Raw genomic sequence first — 22,653 nt, forward strand, 5'->3', positions numbered from 1 at the left:
ATTCTGTCCCTAAGAAGCACATAGGTTTCTTTCCTATGTGAGAATTCAAACTGCTCTGATCGTGGTTGCAACACTTCGGGCACCCGTGGAGGTCAGACACCTCCCCGTGGAGCCTGTGTGTGTGTGTGTGTGGTTCTCGGGGTTGCTGTCAAATTGTCGCTTTTATTCTTTAAGACTAATTTAGTTCTTAATACAGACGTTATGTGGCTACAGACAAACCATTTTACAATAAGTGCGGGACAATAGGACCGAGGCCTACTTTAGTGTTACTTTCACTTTCTAAGGAAACTCGATTCCGTGCTTTTCAAAATAAAGCCGTGTTGCGTCGCTGTTCTGCTTCATTGCACATATAAAACATGAATTGTCATGTTAATAATATAAATACAATATCAGCGAGGATTGTTTTGACTGCAGCAATAAAGCAGTAAAACCTCAAACAGCGCCTCTGATAAACTCTTCTTTCTTTTTACATGTTCCTGAGGATTTTCCTGATTATGACGTTATTGAATTGGTACCTGATGTTACGCTCACACTAACAGCAGTGTTGTATAGCTGTAAAAATAAGCTGTTTGCCTCTTTCTTCTTCTTTCATCTTCGCATTCAGGTTGCTTTCTTCTCCTCGTGGTGCTGAGGCGTTAGTTTGAGTGTTGTATTCACCTGTGTTGATCACTTTCACCTGCGAGCCTTTAAGGATTAGGAAGGGAAACCATAAATCCCATGGACAACAGTTGGATCCAACTTTATACAACCGAGGCGAGTTTTTGTTACTGACTTTCACCTCACAGATCTCCAAATTAACTTTGACTCTTCTGACAAAGAAAAGAATTTTTTTTTATTAATTTATTGAGAAATATTACAAAATTAACAGATGTTTAATTTATCACCGAAACTGGTTAGAATATATGGCTTTAAATCAATGACTGTAGAAATAGGTTGAAATACTTCAGGAGTATTTTATTGTGCTTTTATTATGAAAGTGACCGGCAGTTTCCGCCCTCAGTAGGGAGGGACGCAGCAGGTTTGAGACATTTTGCTCCACAGGAAGAGAAGGGCGGAGGTCTGTTTCTTTATCAGTGACTCAAACCGCCTCATGTTCGTCGGTTTTTACTGACCTGCCTGAAAAGATTTCGACGAGTGAGTTTTTATTGATGTGATCATCGATACTCTGTCACTCCTGTATTGATCAGTGGACATGGGTCGGTCTGTGGTTCTCGGAGCGCTGCTGGTGCTGCTGGTGGCTAACGTTAGCTTCTGTCAGGCCCAGACTGTGGAGACTGTGGAGAAGTACATCAGGGTTGGTGGCACACTCCAGCTCAGCCCTGAGCCGGTCGGTGGAGCGATCACCAGCGTCGTGTGGAAATACGGCAAGAACCTGCTGGCTGAGTGGGAGACAAAGCAGATTCCTCTGACATATTACAGCAAGTTTAAAGGCCGAACCACTCTGAACACTGGCACAGGAGTGTTGGAGATCAGGAACATGACTGCGGCGGACAATGAGGTGTATACAGTGGAGATCAACAACCACGTCCAGAGTCGGGTTCATAAGATTATGGCGATCGAGGATGTGCCCCAGCCTGTGCTGGAAGCGAAGCCGCTGTCGTGTAGCTCAGCCTCAAAGGACTGTAAACTGGTGTGTGAGGGAGACGTTAGCAAAGCCGGGCCTGTGGAGTACTTCTGGAAGAAGGATGATGGAGAGTGGGAAAAGTCTGGAAAGAACACCGTGGAGATCATCAATGATGCGGAAACACAGCGTGTGAAAAAGTTCTCCTGCAGAATAAAGAATCTGTTTAGTGAGAAAGAGAGCAACGCCTTCTCCAACGTGTTCTACCGGGAGGAAACGACCAAGGAGCCATCTTCACCTGGTTCGGGGGTGATTTTGGGGATTGTTTTAGTCGTAATCCTATTGGTAGTTGCAGCTGTACTTTTACTGCTCTACTTTATTTGGAAACCATTCAAGAACAAGGTTGATTCTTGTTTGCCCTGCAAGAAATCAACAAACGCAGCAAACGCAACAACAACTGAGACTAATATGAATGAGAAGGGAGAGATTGATGCACTGACCGCTGAACAGGACACTAGACAGTGATGCTGTGGCCATATTATTCATAAAATATGAATGAAATGAGAAATGTTTGATTTCCACCGCTGCCTGCATCTGGAGAGAGAAGGAAAATAATCCTGCAGTGTACAAACTGTCAGTTTATGAAGAAGTAATTTTATCTTCATACTGAAGTAATACCATCAGTACCACAGCTGGGAAGGACAGTTACAAGACGTGTATAAAAGTGTTCTTAAGGTGGATCCGTCCTGCTCATGTTTATTCTCTGAATCTTTTATGGTGGCTTTGCATGATTCACAGGTCAATAATAATCCTTTATGTACTAACCCTTCATTTCATCCTCTGCCTGAAACAAGCAGACTAGCTCCTTTTTTACACGTATGATAAAAGCAGAACAGATCCACTCTGAAACATAAAATTATGACAATGCCAGAACAGTAAAGAAATGTGATGTTTGAGTTCAGTGCAAAGTGGAATGAGTGCCGTTCGCTAAATTCAATCATGTTGTGAGGCAATCATTTAATCATGAACGTGTACATCGCTGTGTTAAAGCCCTGATAACTTACATTCAATGATGTTTTGTAAATGTGTGCTGTTGTTAGCTTTGTTTTTAGCATATTTTAGTGGCGTCATCCTTGAGGACAAACATGTGCAGAACTGTTTCAGAAAGTGGAAAAGGACGTTTGTGACGTCTGTGCACGTGCAGCGGTCACATGTTATGGAGGCAAAGTGAGAAAAAGGTGCCTTTTAATGTCCCGTCACAGCCGCGGAGGCTGAAGGGCACACTGGACTCACTGTGTTGGATCACGCATGTTTAAATCCACTCTGGAGCCCTGCTTCTCTGCACCTGAGAGGATGGAGGACGTTTTATGAAGCTCATCTCACAATCATGTACTCCTGTAATGCCCGACATGGCTTTATAGGACATGGCTCTACACTCTGTGCTCCCTTTTTACTTTTTTTTTTTTTTTTAAAGTTTGTCTTCCGACTCTGTCGTATCAGCTTCTTTACACATTGGCAGTTTGATTATTTATTAGAAACTGGTGCCTTTCAAAATAAACCTGGCAGTGCTACACAGACTCATGGTGTGTTATTTTACCTCCCAAAATCCGAGCGCGATAAAATGGCCGCCCGGCTCAAGCGAAGCCGGAAGTGCGCGGTGGAATATTAGCTTGCGCAGATCCTTCCACTCAGGAACGCGCACAGCTGCATGAATGTCTCACCTGTGATGGATTTAGAAGACGCTTTGAAGCTCGTCGGAGAGTTTGGGCCCTACCAGAAACGAGCGGTGGCTGTCCTCGTCCTGACTCAGGTGAGCGGATGTGAAAATTAGCGTTTAGTTCGCGGGAAATGGCGGCAAGTGTGCGCGCAGTAACGTAGTAGCAGTTAGCTTGAGTAGCGCATACGTGGCTTTCAGGAATTTAACTGTGGACCCTCAACAAAACGACACATTTATGACTTAATTTAACACATTTTTTTTTATTACGGTTTCATTACTATAACACTACAACATCGAGCTGTAACTACAAGCTCACATTTTAGCGATGTGCAGAAGGGCTGCTTTTCCAGGCAGTGAAGTGCTCTCCAGATTGCCTGCAAGAAACTACTAAAATAATGTTTCCTTGTGTCATGTCAAGTTGCACTTTACTCCTAGTCATATTTTGATTTTCTTTAGATATCTATTCCAGCCATCCTTTAATTCGGCCAAGTATTTAAACTTGTAATAATCGTAGCTAGCCTTTTTATTGCCGCTGTGATTTGGCTACGCTAACGGGCACCTGTTATTTGTTTTACACGATTATTCAACCAAAATGGCGCAGACACAGCTCAAACAAAAGCCGACGCTTTTCTAAGCACCTAAAATATCCCAGTATAGAAAAAATATCTCCACACTTTGATATATAGTTACGTAAAAACCATTTAACGACGGACTAGATTTTTTTTAAAGTGGAGTTTGGTTTAAGCGTTAATCTAACCCTCCATCTAGCTAGATGTACTTCAGTTTACTCAGGCTTGAAGAAAAACAGTTTCCATTATTTTGACAGGATTTATTTGAGGACCGACGTTAATGATTTGCACTGATTAAGCTGACATACCTGGTATGATGCTTGTATAGGATATGTCCATATATTGTTTACATTGATAGTTTTTTTTATTGTGCTTCACAGATTTTGCAGTTAGCCATATCACATTCCTTTTAAAAGCCATCCCTGTGTTCATAAGTGTGTGTTACAACTGGGAGGGCCCGTTATTTTCACCTGTGTAAGCAGGGACATTACCCCTGTGTGACTCAGGTGTCTAAGATGAATGCAGTCAGGTTTCGGTCCTTCTATGTGTGAACAGTTTTAACCCCACATTAACAAAGCCTCTAATTTTTATAAAAAGTCTGCATGTGATGACCCCAGACTGTGTGTCTGTTTGTTTCAGGTGTACATGGCCTGTCAGTCCATGCTCATCGTCCTGGTTGGTTTTACACCGGAGTACCGCATCGAGCAGCCGCATCAGGACGGCGTCCCTGTGACCCAGCACGTCACCTTTACAGAGAACGTCGACTCCATCGTGACTGAGGTGAGAGCGGCAGACTCCTGCAGGATGCTCATCCGGCTAACCTGAGAGCCCACAGGTGAAACCTGCCTCCTGTCTCTGTGTTTCCTCAGTGGTTCCTCATCAAGCAGCAGGCCTACAAGGTCAGCCTCGCCGGGTCGCTCTTCTTCGCCGGGCTCCTAATCGGGAACGTCGTCTTTGGGCCTCTCTCGGATAAGATTGGCCGGAGACCCGTTTACCTGACAGGTGAGGTTGAGGCTGATGACAGTTGCATTGTTCATGAATACGTCTGTGATGTTAGTGAGCGTTCATGTTTTGCTGTTTATAGGTTTGCTGTATTTGTCCCTAAAGCTTGAAACTCTTGTTTTTCCTCTTGTAGCCCGGAGGCCACAGTTTTATAACTGATAATAAAATGACATCATTCAGTGCGCGTGGCTGCGTAAACTGCTCGCTGACCCAGCGATTAATTTTTGGGTTTTTTAGGCTTCGGGTTTTGTATCACTCTGCTTCCTGTGGGAGGCCGGGCCCTGCACCAGCTACAGATTTCTGAGGGTTTCTTTAATCGCCTGCCAGACTCTGAAGCATCTGCTTGAAGATGTTGGAGATCTTCAAATGCACAAAGATAAATAATTATGTAGTAAAAGAGAAGGTTATCAGTCTACACAGGCGTGCTTCTTTTCTCGCATGGCTGCAAACCAACAGGCAGCTCACAGGACGTTAAACTTTATTTATAGAGCTCCAGTTTACAGCGACAGTGTTTTTCAGCTGTGTTGTGTTGTTAGTGGCTACAGTGAGAGACGGTTTGTTGGATTTCTCTGTGTTCACCTCAAAGCACTTTGAGCCAACAGCTGTTGTGTTGCTTTGTAAATTAAATTGAATTGGAAAAAGCAGAGAGCTGCAGCTGTCATAAGTTTTTGTAACTAATTTGTCTCAAATGTATCGAGTCTTTAGGTTTGCATTGTTAGGGGCGTGGCCTCTTTGACTGACAGGTAGCTGCTAGCTGTGTGCTCGGCTTCATCTCGGCTAAGAGTCCCTGAACTGGACCTGGACACAAATGTTTTGAACGAGCTCACATGTTGCTGAGCACGACTGAGATAAAGGAAGAAACAGGAAGTGAAAGTCAGTCGTGTTATAAACTGGCACATTTTGAAGAGAGTTTGAGTTATTTTCTATTTGTTTTTTGTTTTTTCAGTGATTCTCCAAAAATCTGTCAGAAATTTAATGTAATCTTTGATTGCACATCTGTTAACGACTAATCGACCACGGCTTCATCTGAAAATCACGAGATCATTAGTCTTTGATCTTTATTTGCATGAATTTGGCTGCAGACTCTGTCCTCGGTGCCACAACAGGCCAAAAATCATTAAACTTTTGTGGTCTCCTGCTCGTTGTGCCTCAGTCTGATTGTGTCAGTGCTGCTCATACGGTTCTGTTTTAAAACTAAGATATAGAAGCGTTAAATCTGAATTTTTGCCAGAGGATCTGCTGCCTCGAGTCAAACGAATTCTTCTGTTTCTTCGGAGGCTTGTTGGACGTGTCTGCACATGACCACATCCTCATCTCTCGTGTGTTTCTCCTTCTCCCTGACTAAATGTTGTCCCTCTCCTCCTCCACCTCCTCCTCCACAGGCCTGTTCTTTGAGGTCGTCTTCGGCTATGTGACCGCCTTTGCGCCCAGCTATGAGGTCTTTGCTGCCTCTCGTTTCCTGGTGGGGTTGATGAACGGCGGCATCGGACTCGTTTGCTTCGTCCTCACGCAGGAGTACGTGGGCAAGTCCTACTGGGCCATGACGGGTAGGAAACCACCGGCACGGTCACATTATTTACTTGGCAGGGCTTTAATTCTAGGTGTTAAAGATTAATAATCTCGATCCCTCGTCTTCCTTCTTTCAGGGACGCTGACCAGCATGACGTTTGCCGTCGGCATCGCCCTGTTCGGCGCCCTGGGCTACTTAATCCAGCCGTGGAGGAGCTTGGCGACGGCGGCCAACTCGTCCGGCGTGCTCTTCTTCCTGCTGTCTGTGTGAGTACACACCCCAGAGAGACAAGTCGCCCCACACAGCCACGAAAAACCAGTAAAGTTTGTGTTGGATGTTTGGAAGCATCAGGGCGACGTCGTAAACACACAGAGCTCGTGTTCTCCTGGGATTTAAACCAGGAAGGTTAACAGTTTATTGACACGCTCAGCTTTATAGTGTTAATCTGTAATCACCACAGAGAGAACAGGCATCCAGGCTCTGCACACAAAGGCTGTGAAGCTTCCTGCTACAGCTCTGATCGTGGAGACTGATGGTCCAAACGGGTTCAGGCACTGTCAGGGCGCCTCCCTTTGGAGGTTTTCCAGCTGCAGCCAATGGGAGGAGACCCTGGGTTAGACTGGGAGAGATGACATGCATCTTGCTTGGCCTGCGATGAGCTCTGGACCCTCCTGCAGGAGCTGGAAGTGTGATTTAGGATGAATGTAAGGAATGTGGATGGAAAGGTTTCATACAGAGGAGGGAGGGAGGCTCCGTGTTATAAATACACTGGGAATCGTGCACAAAGTGTGGATCTTGTATTATTATGTTTGAGTTTTTGATCAGCACCAGATGGGTTTTTTTCCTCATCACCGTGGAAATGTGTTTACATTAATGAATCTGTGTGAAATAAATGCTTTGGCTGTTTCTGATTGTGACATTCAAATGTTTCTGCACTCGCTGTGTCTGTAAAATGAACCAAACACACCCAGTGATGTCCTCCTCTCATCCTCTGTGGTTGCAGCACTCTTCCAGAGTCCCCTCGTTGGCTGTACTCCCAGGGCCAGGCGGAGCGAGCTGAGGAGGTAAACACGATGAAGCATTCCTGAGCCGCTCTGTGAGAATCTCCCGGGATTTAGAAAAATGCACCTCTGCATGTTTGTGTGAATCACAGATATTTAAAACTGAGAAGCTGAAAACGTGTGAACAGACCCTCCTTTACTCCGTTCATCAGGTGCTTTTAAATGTTTCAGTGAGCTGAGAAACCAGCTTTTAGCCTCAGTAAGCTCTCCAAAGGTTGGAGTCTGAAGCGCTCGTGATTAGATGTTTTCTCCTCCTACACTCAGAGGAGGTTTGGGCGAGGACGCTGATATCGTCTGACCTCAGTGGGGAAAAACCAGCAGGAAGCAAAAGGAGGGAGAATGAGGGGTTTGACAAAGGCCTGCACAGTGTTAGAAACAGCAAACAGAGGAGCGCTGTTCTGTCGAGGGAGAAAAGTTAGCTTTAAGTGTGAATGCTTTTAATGCAGATAAACCTGCAAAGCTGCATTTGATAGAACTGCAGACTCCAGGTTCGAATCCTGACACTTTCCCTCTAAAGACTGGAGAGAAGTGCGAGCTAAAGTAAAGTCACATCAATCGACCCGTTGGGTCTGCGCGTCCCGTTTCCTTTGTTCACTTTCAGGAACACCGAGCATCACGTGGCTGATCCTGGGTTCTGCTTTGTAGGTCCTGCGTTTTATGGCGAGCAGGAACGGCAACGCCGTGAAGCACCTGATGCTGCAGCGCGTTGGTGTCTCTAAAGCCGGTAACCACAAAAGCCGAGGCGCCGGCGTCCTGCAGCTGATCATCCACCCGGTGCTCCGCCTGCGCACGATGGTGCTCATGTATGTGTGGTGAGTATAAGGAGAGATGTTGGAGCGTTTAACCCTCGACTGACTTTAGAGGAACTGCAGCTCGGAGCACTTTTAATACCGCATAGGTTTCTCCTGCTTTCATGTCCTATTTAATTACTAACTATAATTTTAGAGTTTGGATGTGTTTTTATAAGTTGAGAGTCAGGAGCAAAGCGCACATGTTGGCTCTTTTGTTTCTATGTAACTTCTGGGATTTAAACCCTGAACTTCCTGTTTTCTAAACCGGCGCTGCCACTGCATACGAGCGTTTGTGACGGCCGTCCTGAAATTAACTTTTGTAGTTCTGCTGTAAATTTGGTCATTTTAACGTTGCAGGACTGAGTTTAAAAGTAAAGTCTCAGAAACTGTTTCTGCTCCACATCAGCTGATCAGAGTTAGTTCAATTAACTGCAAGTTTATTTCCCCCGATTTAAGCACCACCCTGGGATCTGACCCGGACATGGTTCAATTCAATGTTATTTACACAGCGCCAAGTCACAACAACAGTCGCCTCAAGGCGCTTTACATTGTAAGGTAGATCGTACAATAATACATACAGAGGAAAACCCCAACAATCATATGACCCCCTATGAGCAAGCACTTTGGTGACAGTGGGAAGGAAAAACTCCCTTTTAACAGGAAGAAACCTCCAGCAGAACCAGGCTCAGGGAGGGGTGGGGCCATCTGCTGTGATTGGTTGGTGTGAGAGAAGGAAGACAGGATAAAGACATGCTGTGGAAGAGAGACAGAGATTGATAACAAGTGTTTACTGACCCGTCATGGAGGCTGTGACACTTTGGGGCGGATCTGGTTCTGGGTGGAGCCTCTGCGGAGGATTCAGGTCATTTTCAGACTCAGACTGTGGCTGTTAAACGTTTGACATGATTTAATGAGTGAAATGTAATCAGATTACAATCAGACCATCTGCAGGATACGTTTTAAGTAAGAACTAAATCTATTTAAAGTCATTTCAGCCTCATCTTCACTCAAATGTTCCCATGAAAGATCCAGCAGTGCCACATTTTTCCATCAGTGTGACTGATTAGGAACAAATCATTGATTATTGATCAGTGATGGGTTTATAATAACGAGTCTGCCATGTGCTCGTACATTTGGAATGATGTCCACACCCACACAGCTGTGACGGTGCCTCCTTTAAATCTTTATTAAAGCATTTCTTCTCCTTGGCGTTCGGCTCCAGCGTGACATCGTTTATTCTCTGCTTTGACTTTTAAACATTTTTGTCCCATTTTATTTCTTGTTGTTTTATTGTTGCTCTATAAATACATCTGACCTCGTCCTCATCTCAGGGTCACACTCGGCGTTTCCTGGAAGTCGCTGCTTGATGACATCCTGCAGGTGTCAGAGATTATGACTCATGAGCGGAGGGTTGCTGGTTTAAATCCTGCTGCTATGAACAAACACAGTGAGTGGGTGATAGTTGATAAGTTGAGTAAATGCATCCCTGCACAGACGTTTCTTGTTCTTTTAGTTTGTGTGTGAGCTCTGGTGTCGGTCTGTATTTCAGGCTCAGTAACGTCAGTGTCGCTGTGACTGACGCTCATATTTTTATCACTTCTGTCATCATCATGCTGCTGATACTGAAAGTGCTTCTGTTTCCACTGCAGTGACTGAATATTCTGTTTCAAATACGTGCTCTCTGCTGTCAGCACAGGCCTGGAAGTCTTCTTCAGGGCTTTCTGTCCTCCTGTTATCTCCTGAGGAGCTGATGTGATTGGGTTGATCTTTGTTAACGTCATCCAAACCCAGAGTGCTTTCTCCTGGATAATCTGCTGCTCCACAAAGGAGGTTGTTCATTTGTGATCTTTTGTCCAAGTTTAGGTTTTCTTCCTCGTATCACCAACACCTACTTTCATCTGCAGAAGCTTCATCGTCAGCCTGTGTAATCCATTCAGAGTTATTCCATCTGCATTAGAGATGAACTCAGATGTCAGGGCATTAAAGCTGGTATGGACCCCGTTTACAGGTCACCGTCCTAAAGATCAGCTGATCAGCACGTTTTATCACACTGACAGTAGCAGGTTTATTGACACATTTGGTCAGATTTGATGAAATTGTCCCATGAGGTGCAGCTCGGTCTGTTTTTAGGATTATTCTCTGATTTGTCATTTTAAATGCACGTCAGAAAGAAATGGGAGAAATGTTTAAAACTAATCTGGATCCCAGAGATTCGTCTGGATGCAGCGACTGCGTTCCTGCTGGGTGACCCGAACTAGGGGTGGGCGATATAAACGATATAAATTTGGCCAACGATAGATTTTGACTATAACGCTCTATTGCGATAGCGCATGTTGATGATGTCATCAAACTGCGCCTGTTTCGGTCGAAAGCATCGCAGCGGCTACAACCATTATCATCTGCAAATTATGGCGGGCGACAGTCACAGCAAAGAGATGAAGCACTTTTGAAATATGGGGAAAGCCAAAAACTGCGCTTCCTCCACTTCCGTAACATTGATTCATTAATGTTGAATTCTCTCGCAGCTGCTCTGTTCCCATGTTGTTGCAGTATGTTAATAACTAACCTCGTATTGTGGATGAATAATCTCAGTTGTTCTCCTGACTGACGTTTGGCCCGTGTACAGCATCCTGCTATGCGATTGCATTTGTCCCTGACCACCAGAATCCGTCACGTTAACTTTTATCGAGTGGAAGAAAAAGTTGGCTTCATCCTCCAGCTTCACTGTGCTAATGTTATGCTAACATAGCTGTGTCGCTAGCAATATGTAGCACAACATTATATACCAGGTAGTCCAACTTCAGTAACCCTGCGAACGCCACTGCTGTTTAGTTTTCTGTCTTCATTTATGTTGGAAGTGGTAGCAGAGCTGTACGTTTTAATTAGTTTCAAAAATCTCTGTCAGAACATGGTATGAAATGTTTAGGTGGAAGCTAGCGAGCTAACTTCCTGTTAACTTCTAACTCCGTTAAATTTAATAACTTCTGTTTTCATGGATGCCTGGATGTTAAACTTAATAGTTACACCTGGTAAAGCAGCAACGCTGATGATTTTATTAAAGATGAAAGAATTTAGACCGTTTTTAACTCTCAGTGTTGTTTGACTTTGGGACCTGAAGCGGACGGAGTTTTGGACCCAGTTTACTCCACGAAGCTCCGACCTACGGCAGCCGTAATGCTCTGACAATCCATCAAGCAGTGCGGCTTACCAAAGTTGTACTAAAACATTTTTAACAGATTTCTGCAGCCAAAATCGGTTCGAGGTCAGTAAGCACAACCAGAATTCATACATAAGGCACACTGTCGATTTTTGACAAAATTAAAGGATTTTAAGTCCTTATAGTGTGGGAAATATGTTATACAGAAGAAAAGAATATATCGCGATATATATCGTTATCGCACATGCTTTAAATTATATCGCGATAGGAATTTTAGGCCATATTGCCCAGCCCTAACCCGAACAAACCTAATGTGGGGCAAAGGGAATGTTTGTTAGGGACATGTCAGAGGTTAAAGGTCGTCTCATGTGTGTTGGCTGGATCTAGTTTGGATGGTGCTGAGTGTTATGGTGAAACTCCAGCCTAGGGTGAGTCCTGTATGTGGCCATGGTTGCAGGGTGTAAGCTAAGGCGGAGGCCGTTGGATGTTTCCTGTGCAAATGCCTAGAAAGGAACTGGTGTGATTTTTAGGCTTAGCAGATTATTACCACAGCTTTTTGTTGCAACGTCTCTTGTGTTTTTTTTTTTTTTTTGTTTTTTTTTTAGCTAATCTTTAGAGAAAACGTGTCTGTGGTGGATTCCCGGCTGTCGGGCTGCTTTCACCTCTTGTGAAGGAATAAAGAGCACGAAGAAGAAGAAGAAGAAGCTGCTTGTGTTGGAGGCAGAGAGAAACTTTGTGGGTTGAATAAGCATCCACACGTAGGCTGTGTCACTGTGGAAATTCTAACAGGAACAGGAAGTCTGTGTTTCCCGGCACTTCTGGACATTCCACAGAGTGAGCGCTTTGATAGGAGCACCTCTTGAAGGCCAAAACACAAAGAGCGCAGTCATACCATCATATGTTATCTCATGGGAGTAGACGCATGTAGGTCATGTAGTCCAGACCTCCAAACATCCAGCTCGCTCCTCTTTTTGCTTTAGCTTTGCTCCTCTTCCTCACTTCTCTTCGGTTCATCTCCTTTGACTTATTGATGCACACAGACTCGGTCGGGCGGTGCAGGGTGACGCTTCGTGATGGAAGCTGAGCCGTGTTGTGCTCTCGTGTGTCAGTCTCTGTACGCTCCTGCATTTCCTCTTTTCTCTGCAGTAACAGTTGAACCTGTTGTTTCTGCTGCTGCTCGGCGTAACCTTTAAATAAACACGTTCATAACTGAGCCGCTGCAGTTTGTGGTTTGTTGCCATGTTTGGATCCGTGCGTCACACCTGCTGCCTTCGTCCCTGAGAAAAGGCTCTGACGCTGATCTTTGCTCAGCTTTTACACTTTCTGTATCGCTCACAGACTTCATCTCTTTTGCTTTTGTGCTCAGTTTAAGTTACAGCTTGAGTGCTGCAGGCCTCTAACCTCAGCAGCTGATTCATTCTTTTAGAGAAGTGGAGCAGCTCGGGCTGACTGATTTTCCCACACTTCAGACCTTTTGCGTCTTCTGACGTGTTTATAGCAAACAGCAAAAGGTCGAAGCTTCTGAACGTACACAGAGTTAGCACAACAAACAGGATTTCACCTTAAACACGTTTGCTCTGCTCGTCCTGTGAACACATCTTTTAATGACTCACACGCAGTCGACCTGCTGACGTTCTCCAGAAGATCCCAGTGATGTGAAAACATTTCTGAAGGATTATAAGGAATAAAAAGACAAAATAACCCTTAAATTAAAACAAGCAAGATCTAAATTTAACCATAAAATAAGTAGAAATGATGCAGGACGGCATCATTGAAATCGATACCAATGATCAGTTTTTTCTTCTAATACACTTAAACAACCACATGTATGTGAAACAAAAATGATCTGAAGGTCTTATACTGGGGGTTTTCCAGTATTTCCAAAAATATAAAATGCATCACAGAAAAAGAAGTTTAAAGAGAAGTAACAAGCGGAAGTAGCTAAATAAAAGAAATCCTCAAATAAGTAGGCGTCTGCTGCACAGTCAGCAGAACTGATGCTGCACAGTCGTTTCTTTGCTCTGTTAACGAGTCGTCAGTTTGAACAGTTTCAGGTTCATGAACTCGTTTGTTTCTTCTGTCTTTTTCAAATATTATCAACAAACATTTTGTGTGTGTGTGTGTGTGTGTGTGTGTGTGTGTGTGTCAGGTACGCCTGCAGTCTGGTGTACTACGGGCTGACTCTGGGGGCCGGCGAGACGTCTGGTAGCCGTTACGTTAATGTGGCGATGTACGGCCTCGTGGAGCTGCCGGCATACCCACTCTGCATATACTTCATCAACAAACACTGGTGAGACACACACACACACACACGACACTTGCTGTGTGATTTTTAACTGTGACCTGTGAAATATGTGAAGAGGATGGTTCCCGCCACACTCCTACCTTTGGTGTAACTGTAGCTGTGAGCCGGCGTCCTCACTCAGCTGTAATGTGAGCTGCTGCTTTTACTTGATGGATGTAGACAGCAGTAAGAAAATAATTTTAAAAAGATCCTACATCAAACAGGGTTCATTGATTTTATTTATTTAACTGAGGGAAGCACCGGTGCCTCTGCCCGACCCTCCTCCTTGCAGCCCCTCCTGGAGGTGGCTGCTGGTCCTGTGTGGTAGCATGAGCCCTTGGTTCATAGAGGTCTTTTAGATCATGTTTAGCCTTTCACAGCGACCAGTTTGGCTTAGGAGACTTTATCAGGAGCTTCCAATGAAACAGGTCTGGGATCAGTCAGGCCCCAAACTAGAGATGGCACGATACCACTTTTTTATGTCCGATACCGATATCATAAATTTGGATATCTGCCGATACCGATATGAATCCGATATAGTGTTTTTTAATCAACAAAACTGTTTTTTTTTAAATATCTTGCTGCATTTTGTATAAGTTCATACTCAAGTTTAAAACAACAACTACACTAAAGCTATTCTGTTATACCTGTATGCAAAAAAAAAAAAAAGTTTCATAGTTCAGCAATACTGATCAATCTAATAAACTTAAACCTACACCATCCTCCCTATTCTGGTATTTTAAAGAGTACTTAGCGTAAATATTAAGCAACCTAACTAATAGGGTTCCAACTCCCAGCAACAACAAAAATAAATAAATAAAAAATAGGGAACCACCCCTCACGCTCCACCTCATGATGCTTAATCGACGTAATCAACCTTAATTTGATGCAGTGTGAAAAAAAATGCACAGAAATCAATTATTTTTCAAGAAATATTAAATAGATTCAACATCTTTCTTCAACAAAATTGCAGACTGCACAGATGGTACCTTCCCAAAGGAAAAAGTACTATAGCTTACTAGGGTATATATATTAGACTTAATAGTTACTATATACAGTAATGGACTTCTATTCATTTTACATCAAATTGAAACTTTGGGTGTCAGATAATTATTTATTAAAAGCTCGACATTTTAAATGAGAATAAGAAAGAAAAGTATGTCTTTGTGCCCCCTTTTCCCTGTTCATGCCCTATCGGCCCCCCTGGCTAAACTTTGCTAGATCCGCCCCTGCACAGTTACCAGCCGTCAGCTACGTAGAAAAAGATCCTCGAGTAGAAAGTAATAATAAATACATTCTAACAACAGCTGATCAAGCTTAAACGTGCTTCTGTTGTTCAGCCGCTGGTTTCCTCTTTCTGGTGCAAAGTGGGCCAAAAACAAACAAGAGAGACGGACTCGCGACAGAAAAGCCGATCAGCTGATCGTTAAGCAGTTTCATGATTGAAGTAGCAGCAGAAGAGGCAGTCGCTTGTTAAGCTTAACGCAGGAATGCTTTACAAACATTCAGAGATGGACTTACACACTTGCTTTACTTCTCTCGGGGATAACTTTGTCGGAGATGAAATGCCGGGTTGCTAGCGAAGCTCCACATGCTATCCAGACCACCGACAGGTCCCGCATGCCACAGCCGCTCTATCACGTGATGCATACTGCTCCGACGTGCTAACGTTCTGAGGTGAGTTACGGCGTGTTGCAAGTTTTGTGAGGTGCTTTCATGATATTTAATGGATCGGATTACATTTTTTTATTTTTCTCCGATATCCGATCCAGTAATTTAGGTCAGTATCGGACCGATACGTAATATCGGATCGGTCCATCTCTACCCCAAACCCCTCGCAGCTCTCTAGGGTTCATACACCAGCGTGCCTGGTCAGAGAGTGAAGGTGGAGCTGTGGATTTACTGGCTGATCTACGATCCTGCCCTCAGCCGTGGCTGTGAGCTGTGGGTAGTGACCGACAGAACAAGACTGAGGATGCAAGCTTTAAATGAGCTTCTTCCACAGGGTGTGTGACTCAGCCACAGCAATACAGGGATGAGCTCTGAGCAACTCGTCCAAAAACAGCCTGTTTGGATTTTAAATTGTTAGTCAAACTTTTTGAAGCTGCGCTCGAACTTCTGTGGAACCTGTGTGAAAAACCTCACTTTGCTTCCTGTTTTCTGTTGGTCTTCCTGCTGCTTACTCACTAACTCCTGCATGAATGTCTGTCTCGTCCTGCAGGGCTGGGCGGAGGAAAAGCATGGCAAGCTTCCTGTGCCTGGCTGGCTCCGCCTGCCTCTGCACCACCTTCATTCCTGAAAATGCAGGTGAGGCTCTGATATTCGACGGCACTGCAGAGGAATATGTGCAGCTGCAGGAAGTAGTCGTCTTCACACATGTTTGCACTGCTCACGTTGGGTAACACCTACCAAGGTGCAGCTCTGCCGGTGCATGTATGAAAGAGCCTTTGTCAGCCTGACAAATCAGTGACTTCACTCTGAAGTAAAGAGGAAGTGAGATGAAACCTGCGTCTGTAACATATTTCAGTCCAGTGGAAAAAAAACTGCAAAAGGCTTGTTTAGGTGTTAAACACTTGGCATAAAATACTGATTTCCATATGCATGGATAGAAGTGTCACAGTGTGTGATTGTTGTGTAAGCAGAACAGAATGATAGTTATGCCTCGCATAGTGCAAGACATGAAACCAGTTAAACCAGCACATCTTTGCACCTTTCTGCTGCCGGCTACACATGCTGTGTTTGGAATAGCGGGCGAACTGATGCACATTTCATCAGATAATAAACTGCTTGCATTCTTAAACATGAAGCAGATTTTATTGTAATATTTAATAAATTGTCTTGTGTGAATAATAAACCACACAGGTTGCATGAAAACTTTTTTTGGTGCTGCAGATTTGTAGCCGTCAGTTTAAGGGTTCAGAGCTGCAGGTTTGTGACATCATTAAGCTCCTCGGGGAGGGAACGAGATGAGTTTTTGCTGTGAGGTGAACAATCAGAACAAGCTCTCAGTTTGAGTTTGTGTTGGCAGGAGCTTTGCTGAGTGTGACGTCGTTGGCGCTTGTGGGAAAACTGATGGTCAGCGCAGCGTTCAACATCGCCTACGTCTACACGTCCGAGCTCTACCCCACTGTCATCAGGTGAGCCGGGTGCATATTTACGTAGTTTCTGTTGGTCACATTCATAAAAACGTTGCTGTTAATGAGACCTGGGTGGGCGTTCAGTCGGCGTCCAGGAACAAAATATTGAGCCTTTTCTGCGTCGTCTCCTTTTCTGTATGTTGGGTCAAAGCTAACTGTAGCATCAACACAAGCTCAGAAACTTTTAGGAAACGTCTTGTCTTTTAATCTGAAACCGACGGGATTCAAGCTGCTGAGATGCCTCCAGAGTTTGTAAATGTCTCATTTCGGTTGAAGCCAGATTAAAAGCGTCACACTGGCACAGACCTTCAATTAAGTGATAATTCCTGTGTTTTCAAAGTCAGCGTGTCCTAAAGCTGTGCGCTCGGACTGATTTTAACGTGCACGGATTGTTTGTTTCAGGAACGCTGGGCTGGGAGTTTGTTCCATGTCCTGCAGAGTTGGAGGAATCCTGGCACCGTTCGTTCCTTCCATGGTAAGGCTGTGAGTGTGAGAGAGGTTAGGAGTAAATGCTCTGGAACAAGCCTGAGCCAGCAGCAGGAAGCACTCGATCTGATCTTCAGAGCCACTCAGCAGCTCTCAGGAACCAGCAGACGTTTAAATGTGAGTTTAAAATGCAAAACAGTGAAATATGTGAGCGCGACCTGTGACTGTGGGAGGCTGGTGTTTTCACATGAAGCTGTGAGCCTGAAAAGGCAGCAACCAGCTCCCCGTTTGCAGTGGTAACAGTATCACTTCCTTTTTCAGCATTTCCTGTTTGGAGCTGTTGTTGGCATGGAGATCAGATCATTAAAAACAGGGTTTAATAATAAAAAAGGAGGGAAAGTGATGATGAAGAAGGGCATCTGGTAGCTTGTAAATGTTGTTCTTTTAGGAGATTTTATTTTGAAATGTATTTTGTGCATCTTGGTATAAATATTTTAGCCGGTGTGTGCAGGGGCGAGAGGACGAGGCGCCGAGTCGCCCCGTTTGCTTCGTGCGGTTGCATTTATGCCTCATACATAGTAAAAGTATCAGCGAGGCCTGTGGGGGTTTCCGGCTCAGGTTTCTTAAAGTGTGAATCTTTGCATTCGACAGCTCAGCGGCTTCTTGCTAAAGTCTTGAGTTATTTATACTGGAGGGCGCGGTGAGCTGGGAGAACGGTTAGCCTGTCAGTGTTAGTGTGATGTCAGCCTGTGGTCAAACATCCATGCTTTCTGTACTCTGAAACGAAGCGGGGGAATTTTAAAAACTGATAGACGGCGAAACCTCAAGTGTGCCAACATCCCCTCCACCAGCCCTGTCGTCTCTGTGGATGCAGCTCGTTTTTGTTAAAGGAAGGAAACAGTGTTTGTACTTCAACTTCAGAGGGAGTGTGCGCAGCGCCGCAGAGGCATTCAGTGTTCGCTGGCTGTTACGTCTCAATAAGTGAAGCATTTCCAAAGTGAAACCATCGAGACGCTGAGGGGAAAATCTGTTTGGTGGAGATTTTTAATGACTCACTGACTGCTGAAGTGTCGCCCTGACTACACCCTTCTGGGTGCGCGACGTCAGAGGCTAGAAATGCTGGAAAACGCAGCCGTGATCTTGGAAAGTCTGCTGGACTTATTGTCCTGCTGTGGTTTTGATCTGTGTTAGGCTGTTTCTGCAAAGTTATAAGGAAACGGAGTTCATGCAGCTCGTCTGAGTGACAAGGTCACACCTCATTCCAGGAAATCGTTTGCATTCACTGGCTGATGCAGTTTTACTAATGACCTCACCGATTCACACATTCCTGATTAATGTGTTGCAGGTTTTCCTGCCTGAAAGTTTATCCGTAATGATTTATCCGCCCTCGTGCACCGTCCTGCTGTCGTTAACCACAGGTCTGATTTATAAACACACGCTGTGCTTTGTGTACTTCGTACCTGCTGCGTTTCGCTTTCACACGAGTTAAATTTCTAACAGATCAAAGTGTGTAAACATATTAGTTTCACAAGGAAATAAAATCCTGTCAAACAGTCACATGTGACACATGAAAGTAGAAAATGACTGTTTCGGTTTCTTCTGTTAATGTGTCACACTGACCTTTGACCTCGTTTTGTCATGTGCTCCAAACCTAAATAAACAGTGACCTCTAGTGGTGATACAGGGAAGCTCAACGAACACGCGTTTACAGAAATCTCAGCTAAAAAGCTCTTAATGTTATTCTTTTAAAAATATATGTAATCTCCTGCAAGAACACCGTCTGCAACTTTCTGTCACAGCTGCAGTTTCCTGTTGCCGTGGCAGATAATTTACATTATTTTCATCTTATTTGCATTTCAAAAACAATTAAAAAACAAAATACCGAAGCTGTGAAAGCAAAGTCGACCATGTCTTTTGAAGAGCCTTTCTTTCATAAAAGCACGATTGATAAACCTGAGTGTTGATCGCGTCCTCGTGGCAGTAGATATTCGGAGCCCGAGCGCGGGACCTTTAATCAAACGGCTCATCCAGGCTGTGGAGTTTATCTGAACGGATGAAGGTCAGCTTTTTACCCATAAACCTCAGCTTCTCATTCGTTAATGGTGTTTTACAGAGTGTGAAGGCAACACTCACAGACGCAGGAAAACCTGACCTCAGGAGGAGCAAACGATACGAGACGGATTACATTATGAAATATTGGCACGAGGGGAAAAACGAGCGACTCTCATTGTTGTGGAAAAGGCCGGCGTGTTTATAAAAATCTCCCATCGTTTTTCGTGCTCACGAGATTTCTGCAGAAAGTAGAGACCTGTGTCACTCGGTCTTATCCAGAGATTTGCTGAAGAAGAAGATTTTGCTCAACAAAGTAAAAACAAATATTTAGTTTCACAGTTGGATGTGATTTCATTTTCTCAGTAATCTTGTAGGAGGTCTGATTCCTTGGAGTGTTTTTGTAGGAACTGGAGACACGTTATTGAATCACATCTTAGTTATTGCTTTCTTACCTGCACTTTGTCCCCAATAAACATCACACAACTCCAAATGAGTCTGAGTGCAGACTTTATCTGTGCTGGCACATGCAACATTATGTGACAGCAGGAATCTCTCCACAGGTCGAGGCGGAGTGCCACATCTGTCTAACCAGTCCTCCTCTTTTAGCTCTGATGCTGCTTTGCTTCTTTTTCAACCTTTTTATTAAAAAAAACACACTTTTTTTTATTTGATCCCCCAGCAGGACATAATTAAGGATCTTTTCAAACAATTTGCTCTTGATTTATGTTTTGATCTCACTCTTGGACCTTCTGATCAGTGTGTGTAAATATTCACTGTGTAAACACACGGGCTGAAGGGTTCAGACAGTAAAAGGTCCCGGTTGTGTGTCTGTGTGTGTCGCAGCGGGCCCTCCATACCTCCATGCCCTTCACCGTGTTCTGTCTGAGCGGCCTGTCGGCGGCCTGTTTGGGCCTCCTGCTGCCGGAGACCCTGAACAGACCAGCAGCAGAGACGCTGGAGGAGCTGGGCAGCCCGGGGCTCGGCCGAGTGCTGGAGAGCAAGGTGAGGCACCGCTGGGTGTTTGTGGGACGTTTCTGTTTCTACAGCCACAGCCGACGATCAAGTAACATAAAACCAGACGGTTCAGTCAGACAGATTTTGTTTTCTCGCTCATGTCCTTGTTTCCTCTCTGTCTGCAGCCTCTGTTGTATGAAGATGAAAGCTGTGCATCGACCCACAAATGAAGCTGGCGGTCTCGTCTTCATCGCTCAGAACCGCAAACGGTCCCGTTAATTAACGGTTTCTGAGCCGTCGTTCACTGCAGGAAGCGAAAACGCCGTCAGCTGACCTCGTAGGAAGACGCAGCGTCGCGGTCGATTCCTGAACGCTGCGGTGGCGAATTTAGAGACCGAGGACTGAGAGTCATGATCCGCTTTACATTCCAGATCCTGGGAATTTAACAAGAGGGACCAAAAACCTTTGACAGCTCCTGAAGCCCGACAGCATTTCCTCCAGTGACGTTTTTAGACTTCTGCTGCTTCAGGAGGAAATGTGTTAAAGACTCTCTGCACCAGAGGACACCAGCTTACAGTCACTACAGTTTACACATAATCAGATTATTTATGTCAGCTGTGATTTTCTTCCAGACAGGAACTATTATCATTATTTTCACTCTGATTTAACGTCAGGAAAAAGGTCTAAAAAAAAACTAAGAAAGTCATGAAAGGTTTCTCTGTGGTCAGAAACGTCCACACGTGTCAGGCTCAGACGATCCATCAGCTTCTCTTACCTCGATTTATCAAACACAAATAAAAACCAGGCTGGTTTAATTTAACTACATAATCAAACTCACTTTTATTTACAGGTTTACAGAAACATTTTAATGGATTGAATAATGAAAAAGAACTAAGTGTAAATATATGAACTGAGCAGCTGGAGCTCAGCTTCCTGTTTTTCTACCACGACTCAGCCGAGCAGCGACTTCACTTTCAAAGGGTAAATTAGAAAGTTTGAGCAGCTCATGAGAAGCCTTGTTGGATCTGCTCGCCTCTTTCCAGACGTGACGAGAGCAGAAACCAAACTAAAGCTCGCATCTTTCCCATTGGCTGCCCCTTTCAACGTGTTTTAACTGGTTTGGGGTTTGATGGTGGACGATCTTCAGGCAGCTCAGTTTACTATGAATGGATTATATTCCCATCACTTTAATTCACATTAATCATAATAGTTTTTATTATTAAGCCATTAAATGCAGAGCGTGGAATATGTAGAACAGGTCAGGGGAAGATGTTTGGTCCTGGACCAATCGTGTTTGAGTGTTCGACTGCACCCATGAATATCTGTGTGGGGACAGAAAATTTATGTTTATAGATTCATTAATAAACAAGGGAGAGAAGATGGAGCAGGAAGCCTGGTACGGGAACGACCCAGACGTTATTCCTTGTTCCCAAACAGCAGCTGATGGTGATCATGTGATCGTCTGTGGGCTTAGTGTTTTCATGTGTTTATCTAGGTAAAATCACCAGCTGTTTTTAACGTCAAGGACAGATGTTTTCCTTTTTTTCATTACTTAGTCATTTATCTGCTGATTTTTTTTTTTTTTTCTTTTAAAGAGTCCGGGAGAGTCGAAAAAAACATCTCTCAGATGTGACGATGACGATGGTGAACCTAGAAAACCAGAAACAAGAAAACTTGATGTCCTAAGAATCTGTTTTTGTTTCCAGGTTTTAGATGATATGAACTGTTAAACGAGTGAAAAAGCAAACTGTACATTCGGTGTGAGGGACAATCAATTAAGGACAGGTTGCACACTGCAGCTCTGCAGCCTGGAGATCGGGCAGGAGCTGAAACCGGTCCTCAGATGTTTCCTCTGACGTTCAGGACTGTGAGGCCAGTTTGATGCAGTCGTTTTACAGTCTGCTTCGTTTCCTCTGTAATGTGAGAGACGCTGCCATTGGAGGAAAACTTGCAGCGATATGATCTATAAACATATTTAAAAAAAGGAAAGAAGCTCTGTGTTCTGCAAAGTTTCTTAAATGTGATTACTTCCTGTTTTTATTGATGTTGGTGTGTGTAACACACTCACGTCTGTATTCGTGCTGAAAGAGGCCGTCGGGGTCCTCTCCTTCAGCTGATGGTAATTAAATGAAAGTGTTCCAGCATTCCTCCTCCTGCCGTGCCTTCGACTGCAGCCTTTTACTGTGAAAAAGCACTTTGGAAAGTGTTAAACATCATCTGCCTGCAGATGTTTGATTCCCTGCTGTAAGCACTGTGTGCACTCTGTACATAGACTGTATGCACAGAGATAAATGATGCTCATGAACTGTTCTCTCTGTGATAAAGACAGTAAACACTTGAAAACTTCCTCGTCTCGTTTTTTCACCGTGAGGCAGATAAACGATGATTATGTTTCACTCTGCGGTATAACTTCAGGTTCATTAGAAATGTTC

At 44.2% G+C, this 22,653-nt stretch overlaps 2 protein-coding genes across 3 annotated transcripts; both read left to right on the plus strand.

The window, feature by feature from the left end:
- Positions 1-999: 999 nt before the first annotated feature.
- Positions 1,000-3,132, plus strand: LOC146560663 (uncharacterized). The gene has a single exon (XM_085296081.1). The coding sequence runs from the start codon at positions 1,193-1,195 to the stop codon at positions 2,084-2,086; it is 894 nt and encodes a 297-aa protein (XP_085152207.1). The 5' UTR covers positions 1,000-1,192; the 3' UTR covers positions 2,087-3,132.
- A 109-nt stretch (positions 3,133-3,241) lies between these two features.
- On the plus strand, positions 3,242-22,559 carry slc22a15 (solute carrier family 22 member 15). Of its 2 annotated transcripts, XM_085296080.1 has the most exons (13): positions 3,242-3,371; positions 4,487-4,627; positions 4,717-4,849; positions 6,232-6,396; positions 6,496-6,625; positions 7,363-7,423; positions 8,066-8,232; positions 13,518-13,658; positions 15,874-15,959; positions 16,681-16,789; positions 17,192-17,264; positions 20,111-20,269; positions 20,407-22,559. In XM_085296080.1, the coding sequence occupies exons 1-13, from the start codon at positions 3,270-3,272 to the stop codon at positions 20,449-20,451; spliced, it is 1,512 nt and encodes a 503-aa protein (XP_085152206.1). In that variant the 5' UTR covers positions 3,242-3,269; the 3' UTR covers positions 20,452-22,559. The 2 variants fall into 2 exon arrangements, 1 of the variants encoding a protein (XP_085152206.1); XR_014894775.1 differs by lacking the exon at positions 20,407-22,559 and having other exon boundaries at positions 17,192-17,392; positions 20,111-20,247.
- The last annotated feature ends 94 nt before the right edge of the window (positions 22,560-22,653 follow it).

Source organism: Mchenga conophoros, linkage group LG13, assembly GCF_057382185.1.
Source record: "Mchenga conophoros isolate Kocher_MC1m ecotype Shallow Benthic linkage group LG13, M_conophoros_male_GT1.1, whole genome shotgun sequence".
Lineage (NCBI taxonomy): Eukaryota > Metazoa > Chordata > Actinopteri > Cichliformes > Cichlidae > Mchenga > Mchenga conophoros.